The 24,680-nt window shown below is 48.4% G+C and overlaps 2 protein-coding genes and 1 non-coding gene across 4 annotated transcripts; all 3 read right to left on the bottom strand.

Annotated features, from left to right (window-relative positions):
* Positions 1-25: 25 nt before the first annotated feature.
* On the bottom strand, positions 26-12,108 carry TSR1 (TSR1 ribosome maturation factor). 2 transcript variants are annotated; one of them, XM_048519469.1, is made up of 16 exons: positions 11,954-12,108; positions 10,197-10,300; positions 9,599-9,815; positions 9,379-9,513; positions 8,418-8,842; positions 8,104-8,263; positions 6,853-7,022; positions 6,101-6,285; positions 5,381-5,543; positions 4,146-4,256; positions 3,780-3,912; positions 3,260-3,376; positions 1,964-2,104; positions 503-577; positions 215-414; positions 26-160 (listed from the first exon to the last, which is right to left on the bottom strand). In XM_048519469.1, exons 1-15 carry the CDS (start codon positions 12,066-12,068, stop codon positions 245-247), a joined length of 2,421 nt encoding a protein of 806 aa, XP_048375426.1. In that variant the 5' UTR covers positions 12,069-12,108; the 3' UTR covers positions 26-160; positions 215-244. The 2 variants fall into 2 exon arrangements, with proteins under 2 accessions (XP_048375426.1, XP_048375425.1); XM_048519468.1 differs by having other exon boundaries at positions 26-414.
* LOC125446108 lies at positions 3,990-4,079 on the bottom strand. The gene has a single exon (XR_007246368.1). It is a non-coding gene; the product is annotated as a small nucleolar RNA SNORD91 family (small nucleolar RNA).
* A 1,414-nt stretch (positions 12,109-13,522) lies between the features above and the next one.
* On the bottom strand, positions 13,523-23,813 carry POLDIP2 (DNA polymerase delta interacting protein 2). Its single transcript, XM_048519407.1, has 11 exons — positions 23,562-23,813; positions 22,567-22,648; positions 21,760-21,857; positions 20,808-20,904; positions 19,781-19,856; positions 18,814-18,921; positions 17,684-17,820; positions 16,785-16,811; positions 16,510-16,635; positions 15,950-16,029; positions 13,523-15,247 (listed from the first exon to the last, which is right to left on the bottom strand). Exons 1-11 carry the CDS (start codon positions 23,729-23,731, stop codon positions 15,133-15,135), a joined length of 1,116 nt encoding a protein of 371 aa, XP_048375364.1. The 5' UTR covers positions 23,732-23,813; the 3' UTR covers positions 13,523-15,132.
* Positions 23,814-24,680: the final 867 nt, after the last annotated feature.

Genomic DNA, 24,680 nt, shown 5'->3' with positions numbered 1-24,680 from the left:
CTGAGAGAGATGATTACTCATAACAGAATGCATAATTTTTTATTCACTGAATATAATGTTAAGGCACCTGTAGGAAGGAACCAGACCCTCAGAAGTACTGCATAAGAACAAAGGAAGGTAGGGTTCTTTCCCACCACCTCATTCCCAACCCTCCATAAAGCTGTGAGCTCTTTAGAACCACCAAAGAGCAACCCTTCTCTCAAATTCCCTCTACAGTAAGGGTGCAAATGAAGCCAGGCTGCTTCTAGTTCATTTCCTCTTCATGGCAAAGGGCACTCTCTCCTATCTCGCACAGTCCAGGAACATGGCTATTATATATCCATTTGGGGAAGACCCGCTTGTACAGAGTCATCAGAACTGTGTCCTGGGACTTCAGCTGTCCATCAAACTGGCATTTCATCAGGCCATGTGTACCTGGCAACAGAGAAGAGAGGTGATAAACCGCTAGCCAAGTAATTGGGGTAGTTCTACTAGATTAAATCCACCAACCCAGCCCACTTACCCACAGGCTCTTTGATGTGCCCCCGCCGACCCCACTTGGTCCGGAGTGCTACAGGCTTAAACCACAACACATCCTCTGTAGGCAGAAAGAGAAGGATGAGAGGGAAGCAGACACCACGCACATCATTAGATACTACCATGTGCCTGCCATCCAGAATACAGCTCTTCATGCTCTGCAACTGCCCAGGCTGTGTGCATGTATAGACAGATTTTTCCAAAAACTTAAGCAGGCTGGGTGCTGTGATAATTTCTTCCTCTTGCATACAAAACCCAGGCACTTCTCATAGAAAAAAAGAGCAGCAGTGGCATAGGACAGTGAAGGTGAACCTTTTCAAGACCAAGTGCCCAAATTGCAACCCCAAACCCACTTATTTATCGCAAGTGCCAACACAGCAATTTAACCTGAACACTGAGTTTTTTGTTTAGAAAAAATGGTTGGCTCCGAGGCATGTGTTACTCTGGAGTAAGCTTGGTGGAAGTCAGTGGCTTTGCTTTGAAGCAACCGTGCAACTCTTCCAACGGGTAAATCACAATCCTAGGATGGTTTACTCAGAAGCAAGCCCCATTGCCAACAACTGATCTTACTTCCAGGTAAAGGATCACGCTTTAGTTCTTTGACAATACAGATTGTGCTTTAGTTCTTCGCATGAAAACCGGTGGGGTTTAACAGTGCTTAACAGGATTACCTACACTGCTTCCTCAAAACTAGGTCTTTGGTTTAATGCTAATAATCAAGCCCAGCGGCCCAGGCCAGCCTAGATGTGTGTGGAGGGGGGGGCGACTCTGTTTGCGCGTGCCCACAGAGAGGGCTCTGAGTGCCACCTCTGGCACCCGTGCCATAGGTTCGCCACCACTGGCATAGGAGGTTAAGAGCTCATGTATCTAATCTGGAGGAACCGGGTTTGATTCTCCGCTCTGCTGCCTGAGCTGTGGAGGCTTATCTGGGGAATTCAGATTAGCCTCTACACTCCCACACACGCCAGCTGGGTGACCTTGGGCTAGTCACAGCTTCTCGGAGCTCTCTCAGCCCCACCTACCTCACAGGGTATTTGTTGTGAGGGGGGAAGGGCAAGGAGATTGTAAGCCCCTTTGAGTCTCCTGCAGGAGAGAAAGGGGGGATATAAATCCAAACTCTTCTTCTTCATCATCATCAGCTTGTTCTACCCCGTGGGTCCTCCCCGTCATGGCCTCTGAACCACTGATGGGAGTTCATGAAATTGCAACAGCACCATGCTAACAGAACTAGCCTTTTACTCCAGCACTGCCTCCCAAAGGGGTGACAGGCTGGTGTGTATGCACATGTGGGATCTTACTTTTAAAGCCACCTGAGGCCAACCAGAATAGCATATGGGCTGTGCCCAGTCTGTTGACCAAACAAGACTAAAAAAAATTCCTGTCGCTGTGCTAAGCATGCCAAGGCTGCACTGTGGACCCCTGGGGAATCTTCCCTCATGACCTGTACCTCTGTTGAAGAACATGTAGCGCACGACGGCCATCTTTGTATGGATCTTGAAAGGGTGGCCGCTAAGCACCACCCTTTTGAGGATCACCCTGCTGGGGTCAACGCTGTGCAGCGAACCTGTGGCCAGAAGGTCATGTGATCCTAGGGAGAAAAGAGATATTACAAGATGACAGAGCAGAAGTTACAAGGACAGCAACAAGCTAGGACTGGGGTGAGGAGTCCTACAAGCTTTATGATCATTTATTGCATGTGTAAGCTACCTGTTTAGCAGCCTGTTCAACATGGAAAGAGCCAAAGCTAGCCAGTTGCAATGCATTGTATGCGAGTCCCAGCCCAAACCTGAAATAAATTTTACAAAAGCCAAGAGATGGATCAACCTTTTTGGCTCAAGTGCTGAAAAATGCCATGTTTACTGGGTGAAGGTGCTAAATCAGAAACAAAACAAAAAAAGAGCTGGTGAGGAGAGAGACACTGGGTTTGTACCTGGAGCAAGCCAAGTCCCAGCAGTGGCATTAGCCTTGGCTGGTAGCCTGTACGGATCTGAAAGGCAACAATGGGCACAAGCCATGCCTTCCTAGATCACTGGCACCAGCCATGCTACCAGAGCCTCAGTTGGTTCCACACTCGGCTGAGTGCCAAGCAAACTGTTTTGATGTGCTGTTGTTGGCGTGAGCTAGGAACCACCTAGCCCTGCTGTAGAGGATGCCAACACCACCAATGGAGCAAGTTACACGCTTTGCTAATAGAGAATGACATGCTAGATAGGCTTGTTTGAAGAGACTGTTCCCCAGGAGATACCACTACTGAAAAGGCCCTGTTTTCTCAACCAAGATATACCACCACTGAAAAGGCCCTGTTTTCTCAACCAAGATATACCACCACTGGAAAGGCCCTGTTTTCTCAACCCCACCCCCCTCACAACAAATGTGTTCATTCATTAACAGGGAACAAAGAGCAGAGCATCCCAATGGATGACCCTAAGAAAAAGGGAGGCTCCACCTGGAGAAGGCGCTACTAGAAGTTAGCCACAACCAGCTGCACAGCTATTATATTACATCCTCAAAGGAAGACATGGTGACATGCAAGCTTCCTCCCCCTTAAACCTCCGCCACTACCCCATGAATTAATTGCAGCTTGACCAAGGTCAGCCAATGAACTTCAGGGTTTCGGGGTTTAAATCCATTACTCTGCCCTTCCACCACACAGGATCTCAGTCTTCTGGTTTTGCAGCACAGCTAATCCCCAGAGCAGTAAGTTCACCTGGGGAGAAAGCCAAACCTCGAAAGCCTGACTCACCGTCACTCTTCTGCTTGAAGAACAACACAGAAGCTGGTGGGAAAGTGATGGGGCCATACAGGGTAGCCATGGTGGTGCCATCAGCCCGCAGAAACTTCTCCAGCTTGTGCTTGGATCCTAAGGGAACGAAATGATGTGTTTAGAGGCCCTGTAGCTGTCCTGTGAGCCAAAGCCCCCCTTCTGAGCCGGCTTCAGGGAAGGGTGAGGAGAGCTCTTCTACAGGTGCCTTCGCTGAAACACACATTGTCTGAGATGCTTTTCCAATTGCAATCCTACTAGAACTCCCAACCTGGCACAATCCTCATGGGCCAACCTCCTATTCTGTGAGCAGAAGTGCACCAAATAGTCCTTTTTGCTTTTAGAGACTCTTGCTACTCCTATAACTAGAGATACCAGAGATCAATCCTGCGACTTCGACATGCTGGGTTATGGGCCCTTTTATCACAAAAACATTTCCCCTCCCTCCCAAATGGAGAGGCCTCGCACCAGAATCTTGGGCTGCAGAGCAAAATTCCCCCACCTGAGCTGTGCTGAGAATAAAGCGGCGAGGTTTGGAAGCGGCGGAATCCACAGTGAACGATCACCTCCTCCTTGGCCTGAATAGGCTCGGTATAGCTGGCGAAGCGTCTGACCAGGAGATTCAGCACAGACATCTGCAAATAGGAAGGAAAACCAGAAGGAAGCCTGAGCCCTCCCCGCCAGCACGGTGGTCCAGACACACCCCTGCACAGGCGAGGGAAACCTCAGGCCAACAAAGGCTCGTCAGGAGACATCGGACAGGTTCAGACATTGTGGAGAAAACTCATCACTGGCTTCCCCTTCTTACATGGAGGAAAGAGGTGCAATTTCCCCCCCCCCCCCCCCACTAAACGGGCGTTCCAGTCACCTTTTGCTCATAAGGGAGCAGTTCGTAGAGCACCAGAGGCACCCGCTGCTGGAAACTCTCCACCACGGAGGCTGGGGCGTTGCAAATGTGAAGGGTCACGTAACGGCCAACCTGGGGAAAGGACAGGCAGGCAGAGGAGACACAACAGCACAGTGGATGAAAAGCTGCACTTAACTGTAAGAAGCAGTGAGTACGGGGAAGGGAGGTAGTGTCTGCCAACAAAGGAGGAGAATTCAGAAAGTCTCCTCCCACCAGCTGAAGAAGTAAAAACTCTTTTTGTTTTGCGAATAAGTGGGCTGAACGTGCGAAGAGCCCAGACACTTGAAGCCCTTCCCCTTCTTCTAAAAGACTCGAGAACAAGCCCAGATGAAGAGGACGCCCTGCAAAGCAGCGTGCCTTACAAAGCTCTTGAGATCCTTGGAGAATAAAAGCTTGGTAGTTTGCTGAAAGCCACAAAGAAGAAGAGCTGGTTTTTATACCCCTCTTTTCTCTACCTTAAGAAGTCTAAAGTGGCTTACAATCACAATCCCTTCCTCTCCCCACAAGAGGCACCTTGTGGTATAGGTATAGGTGGAGCTGAGAGTTTTGAGAGGACTGACCCAAGGTCACCCATCATTCTTCACATAGGGAAGTGGGAAATCAAACCTCCTTCTCCAGATTAGAGTCTGTTGCTCGTAACTACTGCACCATACTGGTTCTTTAGCAAGCTGGACATACAATGCCAGTTTACATTTCTCATTTTGCAGATTTATGGAGGAGAAGTTGACCTATGGCTTCCAATCTTGATCCTGCTTGATCTGAGATTGCAAATGCCTTAGCAGACCAGGTGCTCAGAAGCAGCAGCAGGTGAAGGCCATTGCTTTCACATCCTGCATGTGAGCTCCCAAAAGCATCTGGTGGGCCACTGTGAGGAGCAGAGTGCTGGACTAGATGGACTCTGGTCTGATCCAGCAGGCTCTTTCTTATGTTCTTATGCATATTTTGCTCAGATTTTCCTGGTCGTGGGAAGGAAATCTCATACCAACTTTTCTCTGGCCTTCAGCAAGCAGTGTTCATGGGTGGCCAACAACATCTTTGTTATCGGTTGCCGAAGCAAGGAGCTGCAGCCAAACTGAGTCAATTCCCTTTCAAGTCCCCCCTTTTCAGCATGCTAAGTCAAGGCTACCCCTTGTGGCTATGGGGAAGGGAAGGGATGGCTGTGCAACTAGGCCTCAACTCAGAAAGGAAGCACCTACTGCAACTCCGTCGTCCTCTTCTTTCTTCAGCTGTCGGAAGACGTGCTTTCTGGTCTGGAAGAAATCCTGGAACTGGAAGATGCGGGCATAGTCCCTGGGCAAATTCTCATTGGGATCCCACGGGGATGTCCGGAAGCTTTTTAGTCCTCTGTATTTCTGGAAGCTGCAGGTCAAAGTGTGTTAAGCTCATCCCATGCTCTACAATACAATCCTAAACTCAGACTCCAAACAATGTTGGATGTCAGCTAAATCCTACCCCAATTTATTTTGATGCTGGCGCCAAGCTGTGTTCCTTGTGCCCAGTTGGGAGGCACCTGCCACCTATCTCCCCCCTCCAGAGCGGTCACAGAAAACTGACTATGCCTCCTGCAATGTGTTGGGAGGCTAAAGATAGGGTTGTTCATTGCTTCAACGTCCTGCCTTTGCTCTCAGCACATCACCACAAACTATCCGGGAAGGATGAAGAATGAGCCCCTGATGATCTAGCATATAGATATCAAACTCGCGTCCCTCCAGATGTTATAGACTACAGTTCCCATCATTCCGTGCCAGCATGATGTTTGACACCTATGCTAGCACTTGCCTACCTTATACAAGCTAGCCTGGCTATGTGACCTGGTATGATGGGGGTAGGGGGTGGGTGGGAGCAAGCTGCTGCAAGTTCAGTACCCTCCCCCTGCACAACTCCTTGCTTTCCTCCCTCTGGAATGGTGCTCTTACCGGATCTTGGCCAGCACATCTCGGGGAGTGTCCACTTCGTCTGGAAACATCTCATCTTGTCGTTCACGCTGGTACTTCTCCAGCACTGCCTCCTCCTCCTCAGCATCCTCTTCAGTCTCTGGCAACACCATAGACTCACATTCTTCATCCTCTGTAGCTTCTTCCTCCTCACTGCTGCTCCCATCCTGGGATATAAAAACAGTACAGTGTCTGCACGGGGTCAGCTAACACAGAATAGAGGGCCAACCCAGGCTGACAACTAGGACAGAAGTCTCCAGCAAAGCCTCTCCTATACTGTCAGCCTTTCCAGGGAGTCTCTTCTGCAATATCCCGCCACAACTTTGCTTTCTCTCAGAGCCCTTCCCCGCAGTTGCTCTATCAATAGGAATCCACAAATCTACCTGCAAGCCTATCAGGAACAAGAACCTCAGTCAGGTGGGGGAAGAACACTCCACCCAAGTTCTTACCTGCATTGCACTGAGGAAGGTAGGAAACAGAAATCATCCCCAGGGCAATGCCACCTTTCCTTCTCGGCTTGAGGGATGGAGCTAACCACCAAGCTAACATTTGCTGCCTTCCCAGATCAGCATACTTGATTTGTGCCATGCCTGCTGTTGGTTCATCACAGGTCTCACTTCTTCTCCCTTGCTTTGTGCTGTCTCCAGCTGTACAGTCCACTAGGCATCAATCACAGCCGTGACATCCTGTACACATTCAAGCCAGGTAATGCTTTCACCCGCCAGTTCTGTTACCTGGGAGATGGCCTCTTCTGTAAACATCTCTTCCTCCATCTCATTTGCCTCATCTTGTTCGTCGTCACTGCCGCTTTCTCCTTCTCTCTCATTTACGATCCAGGCGGCTTGGTAGGCGGAAGTGCCTTTGGGGACCTTCTTGGAGATCTTCTTGGTCTGCTTCAGGGATTCTGCAGGAGTGTGGGCGAAGGCCAGTCAGGGTCAAATGCAGAATGCTCACCAGGCAGGGCCAACCCTCCTCTACAATTGCAAAGATGTGGAGCGGAACCCTGGACCTGGGTTCCCAAAAAAGATGTGATCTATGCAGGCATGCACAGCCATTTCATTTTATTAATCTTTAATAGGCATAAGTTAAAAATTACATAAACCCAACCTACAGCCTCAAGCATAGTTTAACAAGATGACAGAAAATGATCTGCATAGATTGATGGTCAGATCCTGGAGCTCCAGAATTGAATCAGATTTGAAAGAAAATTGCTAAGAATAAATATGCCAATAAAATCCTCTACCCAATAATATAAAGTTACAATGTAAATAAAAACAATTTAACAATTTAAAAGTAAAGTCGGACAGCAGTAGGTGTCCTAATAGGCATAATTAATAATGTCAAAAGGATTTTATTTTTTTGCTTTAACAGAATCATAGAGTTGGAAGAGACCACAAGGGCCATCAAGTCCAACTCCCTGCCATGAAGGAACACACAATCAAAGCACTCCCGACATATGTTCACTCAGCCTCTGCTTAAAAACCTCCAAAGAAGGAGACTCCACTACTCTTAGTATCACTAAAAACTTGGTTACCAAAACAGAAGTTTCAGTGTCATCATCTCACAGCAAAGACTGAATTAGCTGAGCCGTGTTTACAATTTTTTTGGTCTGAAGTAAGGCTGAAAGGCATGCACTACGAGGACCCTGATACAGTCGACGCTGAAGGATGATATGTAGTATTGAATTTGGTGAACCAGAGCCATAGGGACAAAGCCTTTCCAGATAGGGGACAAGCTGAAATGTTCCTAGTAGGACATTAGATGGAAAAGTGTTCACACATGCCAAAGTAAAAGCACATTCACAAACGCCAGTTCCAGAAGATTGCCAATGCCTGGCGTAGCACATATTTGGCTTCCAATTGCCACAAAGAATTGGAAAACCTTGAGGGAAGAGCTGGATGAGATACACACTCATCCCGAAAAGACAGAATTAGAAAGGAATATAACCGAGAAGACTCAGTTCTCCCAGCCACCACAGACTTCACCTGCTGCCTCATTCAGTTCTTCTTCAGTGGGCCAGGTCTGCTCTCCATCCATGGGATCAGGGACCATCTCTGACTGCAGAGACTCCTGCTTGTTAGGATCGGCTCTCATTAAGACCTGTACGTCTTCCTCCATCTCAGCCACTCCGCTGAAAGGGCTGTCCTAGGAAACAGAAGCACCAGTGCTGCCACTACCCACAAGCCACAGGCAGAAGCTTTGTAACTCACTGAAGATGGCAGTCTTCATCTGAACTTTCAGACACTTAACCCCTCACTTAATCCCAGCTGCCCAGCAAGGCAACAGAACCCAGTCATACCTGCAAGCCTTGGCGTCTTCTACGTTGCCCTTTAGCAGCATTCAGGTTTGGCACAAATGGCTCCGGAGTGGCATCTACCTGGCTCATCTGAAAGTCCCCATGGCCCACAATATGCACCAAACTATTTACATTCAAGCTCCGCCCTCTCACGTAGCCAGACACCTTCAGAGTCCCCACTAAGTCACTGCCTGGCCCAGGGACAAATTCCACAGCCTCAGTCAACAGGTGGGCTCGCCGGTCCCGGAACGCCAGGTGCCGCTGCTTCTGGGTGGCAAGGTGATGCAGCAGGAGTGCAGACTCCTGCTCTGTGTCGAGGGGAAAGAGCTTGGCTTCAGGGAACCTCTTCTCGGTAACCTTCCTCAGTTTTTTCTGCAAGTCAATCTGTTTCTTCAGTGGTTCGTCAGCAAGACCTTGAACAGCAAGGCCTGCAGACAAAACATGGAAAATAAATTTGGGCCTGGACTGGACAGCACAAAACCATGGGAACCCAGGTAAATACCCTGCAGCAGAGCAAACCAAACATGAAATGGCAGGAAATGCCATGTAAAAGCTTAACACTTTTGCAGCACTGCTTAGAAATCCACTGCCTTCTCTTCCAATTATTCTACATAAAGCAACCACTAGACAAACAAGAACAGCCTTGCTAGATCACACCAAGTACTGCACACCAAGTACTGCATGTGGCATCTTGCTTTCACTCAAGACCAGCCAAATGGGAAATGCATCAACTGCTCTTCTCTATCCTTAGCATTTGATATTTAGAGGTACCAGGCTGTTTAGCACTAATGGGTAACAGCCAGCAACAGACCTAGTCCCCATGAAAACTACTAACGTCTTCAGAGAAGCTTTCCCTTTTGTCTTAATCTCCCAACAACAGGTCTACACTGCAAGCATTTCCCTGGTCATCAAGGCTAACCCACACTATTACAAGCTACAAGGAATGCAGGGTAGCCATACTCACCATAGTTGGGGAGGCCCTGTGCAAATATGCAAGACAGACAATTATTGCCAATGGCATCCCAGCCTTCCAGTAAATCCAGCACAAAAAGAAGGGTGTCAGCAACTTTAGCAAGGTCCAGAATAGCAAGAAGGTTCCCTAGAAAAATAAGATTTGCGCTAGTGAAGACTGAGCTCACTCAGAGTCTGTGAACAGCTGAATCTGTCAGCGACGATGTCCTCACCTCTGTCAGCTACCACAAATTGCCATCGTAACTTAGATCGAGGGCACTGAAAGACAAAGCCTGGGAAACCCCTCTCAGCCTGGCACACAACAGAAGCCTCGTTGCTTTGAAACAGGTGCAAAACACTCTGGCTGTCAACATTAGCGTGCAGCGGGACCACAACCACCAAGTGCGGTGGCCCACCCTTGTGGCCCAAGTTTCGCTTCTCTGCCAACACCTGTGATCACAGAGAGAGAGAAAAATTTAGTCCGCCTTGCCCTTCTTCACAACAACAAATAGTTTCAGCTCCATGTATTGTCGAAGGCTTTCACAGCTGGATTCAACTGGTTGTTGTGGGTTTTCCGGGCTGTGTGGCCGTGGTCTGGTAGATCTTGTTCCTAATGTTTCGCCTGCTTCTGTGGCTGGCATCTTCAGAGGTGTATCCCAGAGAGAAGTCTGTTACATGTGTAACAGATTTCTTTCTGGGATACACCTCTGAAGATGCCAGCCACAGATGCAGGTGAAATGTTAGGAACAAGATCTACCACTGCCACACAGCCCAGAAAACCCACAACAACCAGTTCCAGCTCTGATTTTTCATGCCTGTTAACAAGCTCACCGCCTCCTTGGACTGTTTCCGGAGCTGCGATGCGCGATGCTTGCGATCCATCTTGGCCAAATTCTGGCGCTTTTGATGGCTGAGAGTTTTGGCAGAAACTCCGACTGAGAAAGAAAAAAAGTACTTACTGTGGAGCACTATAATACACACATGCAGGTACATAAAACCGATTTGAGAAGAAAAATGCTACAGAATATTCAGAAACTGCAAAATTAACCACTTTACTAAAGGATGTTAATACAGAGAAGTTTGTAGAAAACTAAAACCCTTCTACAGACTGATTGAAAATATATTTTAGAAGAGAAACAGCTGTAGGTTTTGAGTTCTAAAAGAAAACAGCAGATTGAAATAGAATGTTACAAATAATAAAATGCGTAACTGATAAATTATTCAGTTTTAAGTAGATGCATGAACCTGGAATGGATTAGAATAGAATAGAATAGAATCTTTATTGGCCAAGTGTGATTGGACACACAAGGAATTTGTCTCCGGTGCATATGCTCTCAGTGTACATAAAAAAAAAATACATTTGTCAAGAATCATAAGGTACAGCACTTAATCATAAGGTACAGCACTTAATGATTGTCATATAGGTCTAGTAAGCAATCAGGAAACAATCAGTAGTAATGAAAACATAAAATGTAAAATCATAAAATAAAATAAAATAAAATAAAATAAAATAAAATGTCCGCACAGGCTATAGTCATACAGTCATAAGTGGGAGGGAAAGATGGGTAATAGGAATGATGAAAAAAGAAGTGCAGTAATTATATAATAGAGTATATAAATAAATAGCTTTAACATTGATCGAGGGAATTATTTTGTTTCAACAAGAGTGATGGCATTCAGGAAAAAACTGTTCTTATGTCTAGTTGTCTTGGTGTGCAGTGCTCTGTAGCGACGTTTAGAGGGTAAGAGTTGAAACAGTTTATGTCCAGGATGCGAGGGGTCAGTAAATATTTTCACAGCCCTTTTTTTGACCCGTGCAGTATACAGGTCCTCAATGGAAGGCAGGTTAGCAGCAATTGTTTTTTCTGCAGTTCTGATTATTCTCTGAAGTCTGTGCCGATCTTGTTGGGTTGCAGAACCAAACCACACAGTTATAGAGGTGCAGATGACAGACTCAATGATTCCTAGACTAGAATTCAATGAGACTAGAATTCAATGAGATAGTGGAAGATCGTTATTTGGTTACTTTTCCTCTTCGCACTTCACGTTCTTGCATTAAGGGGGGGTTTGAAAGTGTTCATGGGTTTTTTTTATCCATAAGTATGTTGAGAAAATAAAACAGTAAAAAACAGGAGAAGGAAAACACCGTTTCCTAGCCCTATACCTTTTGTACCTGCTGCCCTAGGGGGCCACTGAGAGACTTTACAGAAATTCTGAAAATGCTTCCACAGACTCGGGCCCGCCTCACCATTGCAATCCACCACCATCTCAATCTAAAAGCGCTTTGCAACAGTTTACTGCACGTTAGACAGAGAAACCTCCTTTTAACGGAAGGGGACGAGGCGGGGAGTTGCAACTGACATCTTGCTTTCTCACCCAGACCAGCCACATGAGCACTGTTGGGGAGACGGCCTCTGAAAACTCCAAAGGGGGAGGGGGCACAGAAGTCGCCTGCCGGGGTCTGTGCTTGCCCCTCTCTGCGGCTCGACCACCTCTATATGGAGAGAGGCTCCATCCGCCATTCAGCGGCCCCAGCCTTCTTCACGCCAGACCCCGCTCGCACGCCACCCTTCCCCCGGCGCGCTTACCGGCGTGCCTCCGAGTGCTGTTGCGGCGGTGCCTGCCCGCTTTGTGCGGCTTGTTCTGCTGCTTCAGGGCTCCAGGCCGGTGGCCGCCGCCGCCACCCTCCTTCGGGACAACCATGCTTCTCTCCCTTGCCGCGACAACACTTCCGGGTCAGCGACCGAATGTAGCTTCTTTACGCGACAGGTGGTTCCGGTGGCAGGGGAAGGCGGAGCCTAGGCTCGAGCGAAACATTGAGCGGCAGACCAGTCCTCCAATGGGGAGAGAGCTCCGTCCAAACACGCAACCAGGGCGCAAATGCCTAAGCTAAAGCCTTCTGCACGCACCTTTCATAACCAGCACAAAGTTCTCGCTCGGTGGCTTCTTTCTTCCCATCTCTCTGCACTGCCCCAACTATTATTATTATTGGGTGCTGTGTGGTTTCCGGGCTGTATGGCCGTGTTCTAGCAGCATTCTCTCCTGACGTTTCGCCTGCATCTGTGGCTGGCATCTTCAGAGGATCAATAATATTATTATTATTGTAGATTTCACAACTGCCAGATCTTTAACTGGTTGTTGGCCTTCATTACGAGCCTCACCCAGAAGCCTAGGAAGTTGTAATGTATTTTATTATTATTATTGTAGATTTCACAGCTGCCAGATCTTTAGCTGGTTGTTGGCCTTCATTGCAACAATTTTATTATTATTATTATTATTATTATTATTATTATTATTATTATTATTATTATTATTATTATTATTATTTCGATTTAGTAGACCGCCCTGCCCCCGAAGGGCTCAGCCTCCCCCTCCCTGGTTCTTTTTGCTCTCAAACAACTCCATCTTTTATTTATTTCAATTTATATGCCGCCCTCTCCGAAAGGGCTTAAAGTGGCTTACAGTAATAAAACATAACATATAAAACTTGATAAACAATTACAGCAGCTATACTACTTAAAATCAAATCCAAGCTAAATAAAATACAGTTGTTTTAATCCTTGCAGCTGTTTCAGGCTAGAATCCTTGCTCAGCTCTGTGATATCATTTACCAGATTTCTGCTCAGACGCCACCTTAACCTTATCCATGAAGTCTTGTCCTGCCCAGCATGGTGGAGTGGTTAAGAAACTGGTAAACCAGGTTTGTTTGCCCAATCCTGCCCCTGAAGCCTGCTGGGTGACCTTGGGCTAATCACAGCTCTCTCAGAATTCTCTCGGTCCCACCTCCTCACATGATGTCTTGTTATGGAGAGGGAAAGGGAAGGTAATTGTAAGCCACTTTGGGACTCCTTTCGAGAGAAAAGTGGGGTTTAAATCCACATTCCTCTATTCATGAAATGACACCTGACCATCCATGTCCCTGGATTCCTGTTCTCTCACCCTCATGTTTTGGATTCAGATGTCTGAGAAAAGCACTGCACAGTTGCACACCCCAAAGAAAGAAGTTGAAAGAAACCCTCATGTTCAAATGACCATTTTCTTACCACAAACCATCCCTGTTCTTCCATCAATTCAAGCTGCTCCTCAACCGAAGCTGCAGCTACGCAGGTAGCGATTTCAGGAGGAACTATTAGTCATCAGCATCCATAATACCAAGGTTACTTCAACCACATTTATTGAATAGCCTTTTTTTTACAGTTATTTACATGACAAAGCCAGTCTCTGCCAAAGCCTCTAAAAGTTCCAATGCACTGTGGGAGGACTTGCCCCTTCAAGGGAAATGGCCCAAAAGAAGTATTTGAGAAAGCAACATACTCCCACCCCCATCCCCAAAGACCCCTTCCTTTTAGCACTCCATCTAAGAATGTTCCCCCATTTTTACTGCTGGCTTGCTCAACTACCAGAAACAGGACCAAGGAGAAAGCTTTCCCGGATGTGTAGGTGTGCTACTCTTCCAATTCTGAACCACAGCTGGTTTGGTTCCTTTTTTTAAAGAGCTGTTGGCAGACACACCAGCAGAGTGGGAACCTGGGTCAGAGGAACAGTGTTAGCTGCATCTAATTCACACCACTGGGCTGTTCGTGACACCTTTGCCTGTGACAGCCACTTTGGCATTTGCAGCAGCTGCGGCAGAATCACCAGAGAAACAGCTACGTTGTTGGAGGTATTTTAATTTAATTGCTTAAAAAATATGCAGTTCGGGAAGGAAAGGACCAGCTGAAGGAGCTCCTCTCTGCAAGACCGGCTCTGTTTACTTAGAGGCCAAACGGCTCCTTGGATTGTGAGCATCTGCTGACTTTGCACCTCAGAATGCTTGCCCTTTCCCTAGATGGCGCCATTCTGCCTTAGGGCTGTTCCAGGATGCCAATAAATAGGTGGGGGGAAACAGTTGGCAGCTTTGCACCTGGGGAAAGCATTCTGCTGTAACAGCAAGTGTGCAATACTAAACCGCTCCACATTGTAATCCGCTTTGCCTTGCTCACAACTCCTGTCTTATGTATTAAATTCCAAGTCATGCCCCACCCAAGTAAGCAAAGGCCGGAAAATGAACTGACACAACAGTGAGGTGGGAATGCTACACACCGACCCACAGCTATCAAAGCAAATGGCCCAGCCCTGAGGGCCAGGAATTGGTAGCTCCAGCTACTCTGGAAAATAATTGATATTCCTGCAGGAGGAACAACCCACCCCAAATCCCAGGGGGGTTCAGGCTCCAACTAAGAAAAGTCAGTGCAAAAGAGAGTACCCAGTATCTAAAAGGGATGCTTCAGCTTTGCAGTGAGAGGTGGGATACAGCAGTTGGGATATTTCCCTATTCTTACCATTCCCAACCTCCAACCTTTTAATATGACACCACCTCCGAGAGCGGGAGGAAGCTAGAAATGGGGAAGACAGCAACGTCTTGGGGCTATGATGGAAGACTGGCCTACCACTGGGGATGATGTCTTCATTTGGGTGGGACTTCACATTTCCAATGGTTCACAGCCAGTAGGCCTTTACGGGCTCCATTCATAGCAGTTGGGGTCTCTGGAGACCCCAGCTTGCACAGCTAGGGTGGGGAAAGGGTTCATGGGGCCAAGCAGCCACAGCGAGTCAGATTTAACAGCTCCAAACTCTTCCCACACCCCACCGAGCCCCATAAATCTCTCAATAGTTGGTAAAAAAACAAGGGAAGGTGGGATCAAAATGTTTTTAAAAACACAATCCTTTTCAGCCTTTGAAAAAAGGTGGGCGCGTTCCTGGGGAGCCTGGTTTCCTGAGGACGGCTCTACCAGTGGAGACCAGAAGGGGGCGTCTTCTCGTCCTTGTTGCTTTCCAGAGAGAAGGGTGGGATTCGGACATCGAAGTGAGAACCATCAGGCCGTTCAAAGCGGAAAGTGCCCCTACGGTGCCAAGCAAAGACTAGAGTGAAGGGCTGGCAGTTTATATCGGTAAACATTCAAGAGACCAGGGAGAAAAGGAACAGTGCAATATGCTATGACCCTCCACACACACCCCTCCCTAACCCCACTTTACAAGGAATCAGTGGCGGAGCTATAAGGGGACAGGAGGGGGGGTTCACCGGGCAAGCTCTGGTGGGGGCGGAAAATTGCTCCCCGACCCCTCCCCCCACGCCCACTTATCTTAGTTCCTCTCTCCTGCCCCTTAGTTTCTCTCTCTTCCCACCAGGAAATTCCTCTCTCCTGCAGCCTGGTGAGAACTACACATCCCAGATACCTTGCTCCTGGGAAGGTAAGTTCCCACCAGCCTGCAGGAGAGAGGAACTAAGGTAAGTGGGGGTGGGGGGCCGTGGGGGGGATGAGGGCCCCGTGCGGGTGGGTACCATTTTGCCCCCTATGCCTCTGCAAGGAACATGGAAAATTTCTCTCTAGGGCTCCTTTTCGCAAGGACAAGTTATTCTAGCAACTTTATGACATGGAGGAGAAGGAAGCTGCTCCTGGGAATTCAAGGCATTAAAGAGGCTGGCCCTGATCACATGTTCCCACACCCCTGGCCAGCTTATCTCTCAGGAAGCCTGCTTCCCACAGAGCCTTGCAGCTCTGCTGTGTGTGTGTGTTTTTTTTTTTGATTCACAAATTCCTTACCACATGTGGCCGCTGGATGCCTGCAAGGAGACGTGACTGCTGTACTGGAAGGCTGGCTGCTCTTTGGACAGGACTGGCTCCTGAGGAGACAAAACACCTTCAGAACAGATGACTGTGACATGGGATCTTCCTGCCCAGCGTGCAAGAGACACCGCTTTCAATCCCCACCTTGCCTTCCCCACACTATTGCATCCCCCTCCTGCCCTGTCACCAGCAGAGGTCAGTGCATCCATGCACAATTCCATTCCAAATCCCTGAGAGAACCAAAACAGTCCTTGCTACAGAAGTCCCCAAGGCCCCTTCCACACATGCAGAATAAGGCACTTTCAATTCACTTTCAATGCACTTTGAAGCTGGATTTTACTATATGAAATAGCAAAATCCACTTGCAAACAATTGTGAAAGTGGATTGAAAGTGCATTATTCTGTATGTGCAGAAGGGGCCCAAGGGTTGCCAGAACTCGGCTGATACTCAGAGGAACTGAGATGCCAGGTGAGCTCTGCGCTTACGAAGGGAGGAGGCCCTCTCCTCCCTTCAGACAGTCCGCTCTCACACTCACTCGTCCCACGACACCCCGACCACGCACAGTCTCCAGCGTGCCAGACAAGCTGAATATCCGCCAATGCCTTTCGCGGAGCTGCACCACTTCGTTGTCCAGATTCTCCAGGCGGATACAGTAGCGCCACTGAATGAGAGGGAGAATGGGAGGGAAGGTGAATCGCAATGAGAGCGAAAGCCAGGGCTTGGCAGCACAATGGTTGTGTGTTGCTGGGGACTCCTTCCCTGCCCTCCTTGGCCTGTCAGCACAAAAAACCCATTAAAAAAAAGACTTACCCAGTAGACGTGGGAATTCTGGGCTTCCTGTAAAGAAAGAGAAAGGACTTGTGTCATATGTTGAACTCCTCTGCTGCTAAGGCAAGGACCACCCCAGGCGGACTAAATGAATACCAAGGAATTCATAAATCCCACATCTGCGGGGAGACATGCAACAAATCAAGCTTTAGCCAGGGCTCCTAAAGTGGGCCCCCATGTACAGCACCTGAATGCCAGCTACCAGGAATCAATGAGCTTCCAAAGTCACTGGCCTGTCAGAACCTAACTGTTCCCAGCTAGACAGTCCTTAACTTCTACCAAGCTTTGGCCAGGTAAGGGAAGACTCAGGGAGGACTCTGGCAGTGCAAAGAGCCATGAACATCTTTTCGAGCCCTTGCCAGCCTGCCCAAACTGGAAACAGGCCAGTACAGGCCAGGAGCAGCAGTGGCGTAGTGGTTAAGAGCAGGTGTACTCTAATCTGGAGGAACCGGGTTTGATTCCCCGCTCTGCCGCTTGAGCTGTGGAGGCTTATCTGGGGAATTCAGATTAGCCTGTGCACTCCAACACACACCAGCTGGGTGACCTTGGGCTAGTCACAGTTCTTTGGAGCTCTCTCAGCCCCACCTACCTCACAGGGTGTTTGTTGTGAGGGGGGGAAGGGAAAGGAGTTTGTTTTCTCTCTTGTAGGAGAGAAAGGGGGGTATAAATTCAACTCTTCTACTTCTACATTTCTCTTTCCAACAGTTGCAAAGTCTGTAGAGAAGCTCTCTCTGCAGTGCCTTTGCAACCTGACTCTACCACTTAGCTGTTGGAGTGTGGGATCCACAGCCAATAAGGCCGCATTTCTTCAGTTGCAAGCACACAAACTTTTATACCGAAGCCTGGAAGAAGAGTCAATTGGTGTCAAGCCCAGCACTTACTCGCATGCCCATGTAGAAAGGGATGACCGTTACACGGATGTTTTCGGTGGTTTCTCGGTGCACGTCAGAGAGTTCCAGCCAGGGATGGTTTTTCTCCTGCCAAGCACACAGCGTATCCCTCGCCACGAAGGGTGGAACTGCAAAGGGGTCCCCAAGGAAAACTGCTTCAGTACAGAAAGTGTCAAGGCCTCCCTGGAGACCCTCCCAATAGACTACTTTCGTTATCAACAAGAATGACAGGGTTCTGCTGTTCTGTCCTCTTTCAGTAGAAGGGGGCATCTTCTCCAGGGTAGTGGGGAGAGAAGACTAAGACTTCCCCTCCTAGAACTAACCTTGCCTGTGCCATGTCCCCCGCCCATTACTACTCCTAGCAGAGCCACCAAGTACAATTCTGTCTGGGGATGGAAGAGAGGTGAAAAAGGCGAACCGAAAACCAGCCAGACTGTAATGAGCAGAGAGCCCCACAAGAGGGCAGCTCTCCCTGCGTCAGTTGCATGACAGATGGTGCGGCTGTCCACCTGATTCCAGGAGTCCCTACCATCTGTCCAGGAAAGGGCGTCTGTAAGGCTGGGACTTGGGGCTCAGCTTCTATCACTATGTAGCACTGAGCTGCATGTGAGCCCAGCATCCGAACAGCAAATGCTGTATCCAGAAATATCCACCAAGGAAGAAAAGAGTGTGTGTGTGGGGGGGGGGGGGGGCATCCCAAAATCCCTTCCCAGGATATTTCCCTCTTTCCATTACTGGGGATTGGAACACAGTCTGGGCCTCAGTAGACAGGAAGCCACCCTGTCCCACCCATCTTGGGCTTGGCGGGTGAGCAGTGTTTTCTTTATTCTGCCCTCCAGGGCTCGGGTCAGTTTTAGGCTGAGGGAAACCCGACACTCTCCCCCTCTTCTTTTGGGCCAAATTCTGCCACAAAGTTAGCAGGGGATTTTTCAAAGCACCTCAAGAGCATTTCAAAGTCCCTACCAGAAGAAACAGGAAGTCTGCCTACTTAGCCCTGCCTCCAGAAGCCACTGGGGGAAGTACCCTCTTCCTCCTGGAAAGCATTCCCAGCGAGCTCAGTGTCCTGTTCTAAGCATTCTTGCCACAGATCTCAGCAGCTTTCCCCAGAGCAAAAAAGGTACCTTTTGTCTGATCGTACAAGAGGAACCGTTCAAACAGTTCGTGCTGAATGGGCACTTGATCAGTGGATGTGTACGGAAGGATGTCTTCGTGGCTGACATAGTCAAGTCCTGGAGGGGAAATCCCAAAAGAAATGTGTGTGACACCTGGAGAAGCAGCAACGACATCATTGGCACAAGCAGAAAAATTGGTCCTGGGCACATAAAGGGACAGCACCTGGCAAGTGAACCATCCCTGCTTCTGTAACTTCATGGCTGGATTATTGTAAGGAACTCGACATTGGGCTGCTCTTATAGATAAGTCAGAAACTCAGCTGGTTCAGAACCCAGTTCTCGTCAGGTCTAGGTGATGGCAATATCTCCTGTTGACCTTAAGACATCTTTATGGACTGCCAAATTTGTTTCCAAGTTTAATCCAAGATGCTGGTTATGACCTTACAAGCCCATCAGGGCCGAGGACCCTGTCCTGCGCATGAGTCATGCCTGCAGGCTGCCAAACGCAAGCTGTTCCCCACCCCCACTTAAATTGCCCCACTGAGCATCAACCGGAGCCCGTGCTTCTTCCAGCTTAGCTCGCTCCCTATGAAATAGGCTCCCAGGTATGTATTTGTACACTGTATGCAGAGGGGATACTTGCAAGTCTATTTCATTTGCCAGGGCTTTTGGTGGTTGTAGGCAGCTAGCATGTGGGGAAGGGATGTTGTGGGGATTGTGTCTATTTTAAAGTTGAGGTTGTCAGCGACCTTCAGCCATGGAGGAAAGCAGATTACAAATATGTAATTAATGAATAAAAATAAACCTCTGCTTCATGGCACAATCTGGAGTGCTGCTGGTAAGGACTTTATACAATGGTTCAGATCTGGATCCTTATCTGAGCTCCTGGATGCAGGCTGTGGGTGGCAGGAGTTTACACAGAAGGTAGACAGACACATCTCTGAGGCCTCCCTGACCAGAATGGCCACTTACTCACCTGGTATTGCATAGAGGGCTCTGCTGTCATCGTGGTTGGCTAAGAAAGTCACAGCTTCTGTCTGAGATCTCTGAGACTGAGGAGCAAGAATAGGAACAGTTTTACAAGGCACAAAACCATCTTGGATTTCTTCTGGCCATGAGCTGCTCCATAATCACACCACAGCCATCCCCATCTTGGCCCCTCAACACACACAGTAGCAGCTATTCTTTCCGAACGGAATTAGGTATTAAAAATAGAGACACTGATGATAACAAGAACAACAAAAAGTCTAATGGAAGGAGACATGTGATCCACAGCAGAGGGGTAGAATTCCCACAACTACCTTCCGAAGTCTGGGCAAGAGTATCATACATTATGTTCCAGATACTCTGGCCAGTGGTTTGAAGGCTGTGGTGGAGTGGCTGCAAGACAGCCAACTGAAATTAAATACAACTAAGATGGAAGTTCTGTGGCTGGGTCGGCAGGGGGCAGGGCAGGGTTGTCAGATGCCAGCTCTGGATGGTACACACCTTAACACTATGCAGGTTGTAAAGAGCCTGGGTGTGTACCTTGATGCCTCCTCAATGATGAAGGCCCAGGTAACACACATTGCTCACATGGCTTTTTACCGTGTACATCACGTAAAGCAGTTGGCGTCTTATCCATCCCAGGTTGATCTAGCCACAGTCATCCATGTAATAGTCACCTCCCAGTTAGACCACTGCAATTCACTCTATGCAGGGCTACATCTTGGGCCTGATCTGGAAGCTCCAGCTGGTGCAAAATGCAACAGCATAGGTCCAGCTGGTGTTGTGCCAGCTGCATTGGCTCCAGGTGGGTCAGGTTTAAGGTTTCAGTATTAACCTCCAATGCCCTAAATGTGTACCTACTGGACCATCTCTTCCTCTATGTCGTAAAAAGCAGGTCAAATCAATAAATGGTAGTTTGGAGACAAAAAAGACAGAAACGCCTAACAACAAAGCAGTCCCTCAACCATCCATTCACCCCCCACAAAATGTCAACCCAGAAGAAGAGAAGAACTCACTATATGGGGACAGTCGCGAGCATCTATGAGAACTTGGTAGTAAGTGTGTGTCTTCCCCTTCACTTCTTTGGATCCGTGGCCAGTGGAATTCTCACTCCTGAGAAGAGACACAACTTAGAGGCTCTCTTGACAATGTTGCTACAGAACCCAACTTTGTTTGTAGCAGACAAATGTGGTTCGACAGCCTCTGGGCAGCACAGGGCAGCAGTCCCATTTTTCTACAGAGCCCAACTTCATTTGAAGCAGACAAATGTGGTTCAACAGCCTCAATACTCTAAACAGGAGTATCGCACTCTGGCCCTCCAGATGTTCATGGACTATGATTTCCATCAGCCCTTGCCACCATGCTGATAGAGGCTGATGGGAATCGTAGACCACGAACATCTGGAGGGCCAGAGTTCGACACCCCTACCCTAAAGGAAACAAGAGCCCTGTGGCACAGAAGACTAAGCTCCAGCACAGTCTAAAGCTCTGCTCACAACCTGAATTTGTTCTTGATGGAAGTCAATTTCAGGTAGCCAGCTCAAGGTTGATTCAGTCTTCCATATTTGTGAGGTCAGTAAAATGAGTACCCAGCTTGCAGGGCTGTAAGCGTACTCTGTCTAGTAATTGTTATGATGTGACATCATCGCACGGAGCAGTTATGACCTGGTCCTTGCACAGGGAAACTACCTTTCCCCCCACCCCCACCCCACAAATAAAGTTATGTTACTGAAAACTTGTAGAATTCATCAACTGGTAGGAGTGCATACTTGCTTTCGCCCTACAGTAAAAATTCATTTAGTATATCTTGTTATTTGTCAAGGTTTTGTTGTAAATCATTCCTTGAAGAACCATTTTTGACCTTCCAATAATCAAGCATTTGAACAAGCATGAACTGCCTTTCCCACATTTTCTTCAAAGTTTCTACAACCTTTCAACAATAAGATACATCCATATGCCAAACACTTACTTCTCAGACACTGGAGAAGTGACGTCTCGATCATACAACCTGGCTTGCCAAGGAAACAGAACTATTCCCCGGTATCCAAATACACTGTGGAGAAATAACTGAAAGAGAGAGGAGGAAGGTCAAGGCAATGTACAAGTAGCCTGAGTCTCTCCCCAACAATGTTTTTCTACTGCACGGAGAGACAATCCAATTATTAGGAAGGAGACAAAAGACAGCTTCAGTGAAATTGCAAACAAGCCCATGCAACTAACCCTCAAAGTCTCCTTAGACGCCAGCCCTCAAGTACCTCAGTGAGCCTCCCCACCAAAACAACATGATTTTGAGAAGATCTTCTCTGCCTGATTATCAACAGATAACTTTGACTTTCCACTGTGATTTGTATGTGCTTAGGTACTGGGTGGCTCAGGTTAGCCTAATTTTGTCAGATTTCAGAAGCTAAGAAGGATCACCCCTGATTAATATTTGGATGGGAGACCACCAACGAATTCCAGGGTTCCTATGCAGAGAAAGGCAACGACAAACTACATCTGTTAGTTTCTTGTCTTAAAAGCCCTGCAGGGTGGCCATAGTTAGATGCAACTTGATGGCACTTTACACACACACAGATACTGGCTGAGTACAACTGGGAAGGGCTTTCCCTCATAATGCCAAGTGGGAAAAGGACAGCTAGCATCAAACAAGATGGTCCTTAAAGCACTAATAGGAGAGTCACAGCCAGAGACCAGAAATATCTACCCCACACACATCCAGAAACATCACCCCAGTCAATGTCATTTTGGAGACTATTTGTTCTCCCCAGCCCCTTACCTGCCCTGTTTCATATTTGCCATTCTGTTTTGGCACTTCAAATACTCCCACTGTCTCCAGCACTTTGCCCTCAGGACGGTTCCTGGGTGAGGGACACACAAAAAAGAATACACATGAGGGTCACTAGGCACATGAATCAGTCAGGGTTGCCATGAGCCTAGCAGACAGCCTTCGCTCTCTGACAGGTTCCATATCCTTCCCAAAGAGGAGGGCGTGTTGAATTAAATAAACTGTTATGCATAAAGCTACTTGCCATCAAAGGGATCATAGATGCCTGTTTAGAAGGAGCAGACAAATTTGCCAGAAAGGCTAGACTTATCGACAGTTATTTGCCACATAAGCCAGCATGGTGTAGTGGTTAAGAGCAGGTGGATTCTAATCTGGAGAACCGGGTTTGATTCCCCACTCCTCCACCTGAGTGGCAGAGGCTTATCTGGTGAACCAGATGTGTTTCTGTACTCCTACATTCCTTCTGGGTGATCTCAGGCTAGTCACAGTTCTCTCCAGGCTCTCAGTCCCACCTACCTCACAAGGTGTCTGTTGTGGGGAGCAGAAGGGAAAGGAGCTTGTAAGCCACCTTGAGTCTCTTTACAGGAGAGAAAGGTGGGGTATAAATCCAAATTCTTTCTCTTCTACATGAGCTAAATGGCTCCCCTATGTTCAGAGGCAGCCTGATGCTGAGGACAAACAATATGGACAGATTGTGCCCTCCCTTTGCTGTATGCATGTTTCCCAGGTGGACATCTGGCTGCTCCATGTTGGAAACAGGTCAAGGGGTTAGACAGGCCACCGACTTAAGTCAGCAGGAGATCCTTGACACTTCCCACTAGGAACGGCTCTCTTTTATAGGGGCCAAACGCAACACCTGAAAGGAGACTTCACAGCAGAACGAAGGGAGGAATGAATGGGGAGGCTCTGAAAAGCTGCCCCCACCCAGTTCCCAGACGGGGCGTTGCGAGCAGCTCCTCCGCAGGCTGCGGAGCCAGGCCACTCACCGGGAAGAGAGGAGGCGCCTGGGGGCAGCCCCAACCCCCAGCCCCGCCGCCCCCAACGCCGTGCGGAGGCCCCCCCAGGGCCGCGTGGAAGCCGAGGCGGCCCTGGCCTGGCTTAGCGCCGCCGCCAAGCACCGGCCTCGCGCAGCAGCCGCCACCGCACAAGCCGACATCGACTTGGCCTGTCGGGGGGGGAACGAAGGGAGTCGGAATCGGAAAGGCCCCAGCGGCCCACAATCCTCCGCGCGGCGGCCCGGCTCCCGGCGTCCTTTGCGCGACCGCTGTCGGCCTCGGAGAGGGTCATGGAGACGGAGGTTCTGTCGCTGCTGCGCAGGCGCGCCTCGGTCTAGTTGGTAGCTTTGTCGTTTTCCCCGGGAAACGTCGCCTCTTTGTCACATGCAAGAAACCAACCGAAGAAAATCTTTGCAATCGTTATAAATGAAATTTTATAACGATTGTAACTCGTTCTAAATATGCAGTGTGGTATCCACTGAATTCAGTACAGTGCAACTCTACCGCCTTCATAGAAAAGCCCTCTTGAATAAGAACGGTGCTATTATTTTACGGTCGATTCTCCAAATCGGTTTCGAGAGGGGAAATGGTATATACATAAACAAATCATTGCCTGCATGCCACCCACCGCTGTGGACCCTGCGGTGCAGATCAACTGCCCTGGAGTCTACCCTTCCCGTGCCGCATCTCCCTAGACCAGTGATGGCGAACCTTTTTGAGACTGAGTGCCCAAATTGCAACCCAAAACCCACTTATTTATCGCAAAGTGCCAACACAGCAATTTAACCTGAATACTGAGGTTTTAGTGTAGAAAAACGTTTCGAGACGTGCGTTACTCGGGAGTAAGCTTGGTGGTAGTTGGTGGCTTTGCTTTGAAGCAATGGTGGAACTCTTCCAATGGGTGAATCACAACCCTAGGAGGGTTTACTCAGAAGCAAGTCCCATTGCCAGCAACCGAGCTTACTCCCAGGTAAAGGATTGCACTTTAGTTCTTCACATGAAAATCAGTTTAACAGCGTTTAACAGGGTTATCTACACTGCTTTCCCAAAACTAGGTTTAATGCTAATAGGTTTAATGCTAATAATCGAGCCCAGCAGCCCAGGCAAGCC

Source organism: Sphaerodactylus townsendi, linkage group LG16 (assembly GCF_021028975.2).
Source record: "Sphaerodactylus townsendi isolate TG3544 linkage group LG16, MPM_Stown_v2.3, whole genome shotgun sequence".
Lineage (NCBI taxonomy): Eukaryota > Metazoa > Chordata > Lepidosauria > Squamata > Sphaerodactylidae > Sphaerodactylus > Sphaerodactylus townsendi.
Note: the sequence above shows the minus strand (reverse complement) of the source record. Positions and strands in the feature narration are given on the sequence as shown.

Bases quoted from the DNA above. Each gene is read 5' to 3' on its own strand.
- TSR1 (XM_048519468.1), bottom strand. From the start codon at position 12,068: ATGGTTGTCCCGAAGGAGGGTGGCGGCGGCGGCCACCGGCCTGGAGCC. The intron at 5,544-6,100 runs GTAAGAGCACCA...TTTGACCTGCAG, and splicing joins GATGTGCTGGCCAAGATCCG to CTTCCAGAAATACAGAGGAC. The intron at 415-502 runs GTAAGTGGGCTG...CTCTGTTGCCAG, and splicing joins GCACATCAAAGAGCCTGTGG to GTACACATGGCCTGATGAAA.
- POLDIP2 (XM_048519407.1), bottom strand. From the start codon at position 23,731: ATGTCGGCTTGTGCGGTGGCGGCTGCTGCGCGAGGCCGGTGCTTGGCG. The intron at 22,649-23,561 runs GTGAGTGGCCTG...TCCCTCACCCAG, and splicing joins AGGCGCCTCCTCTCTTCCCG to GAACCGTCCTGAGGGCAAAG. The intron at 16,636-16,784 runs GTAAGTCTTTTT...CCTCTCATTCAG, and splicing joins AGAATTCCCACGTCTACTGG to TGGCGCTACTGTATCCGCCT.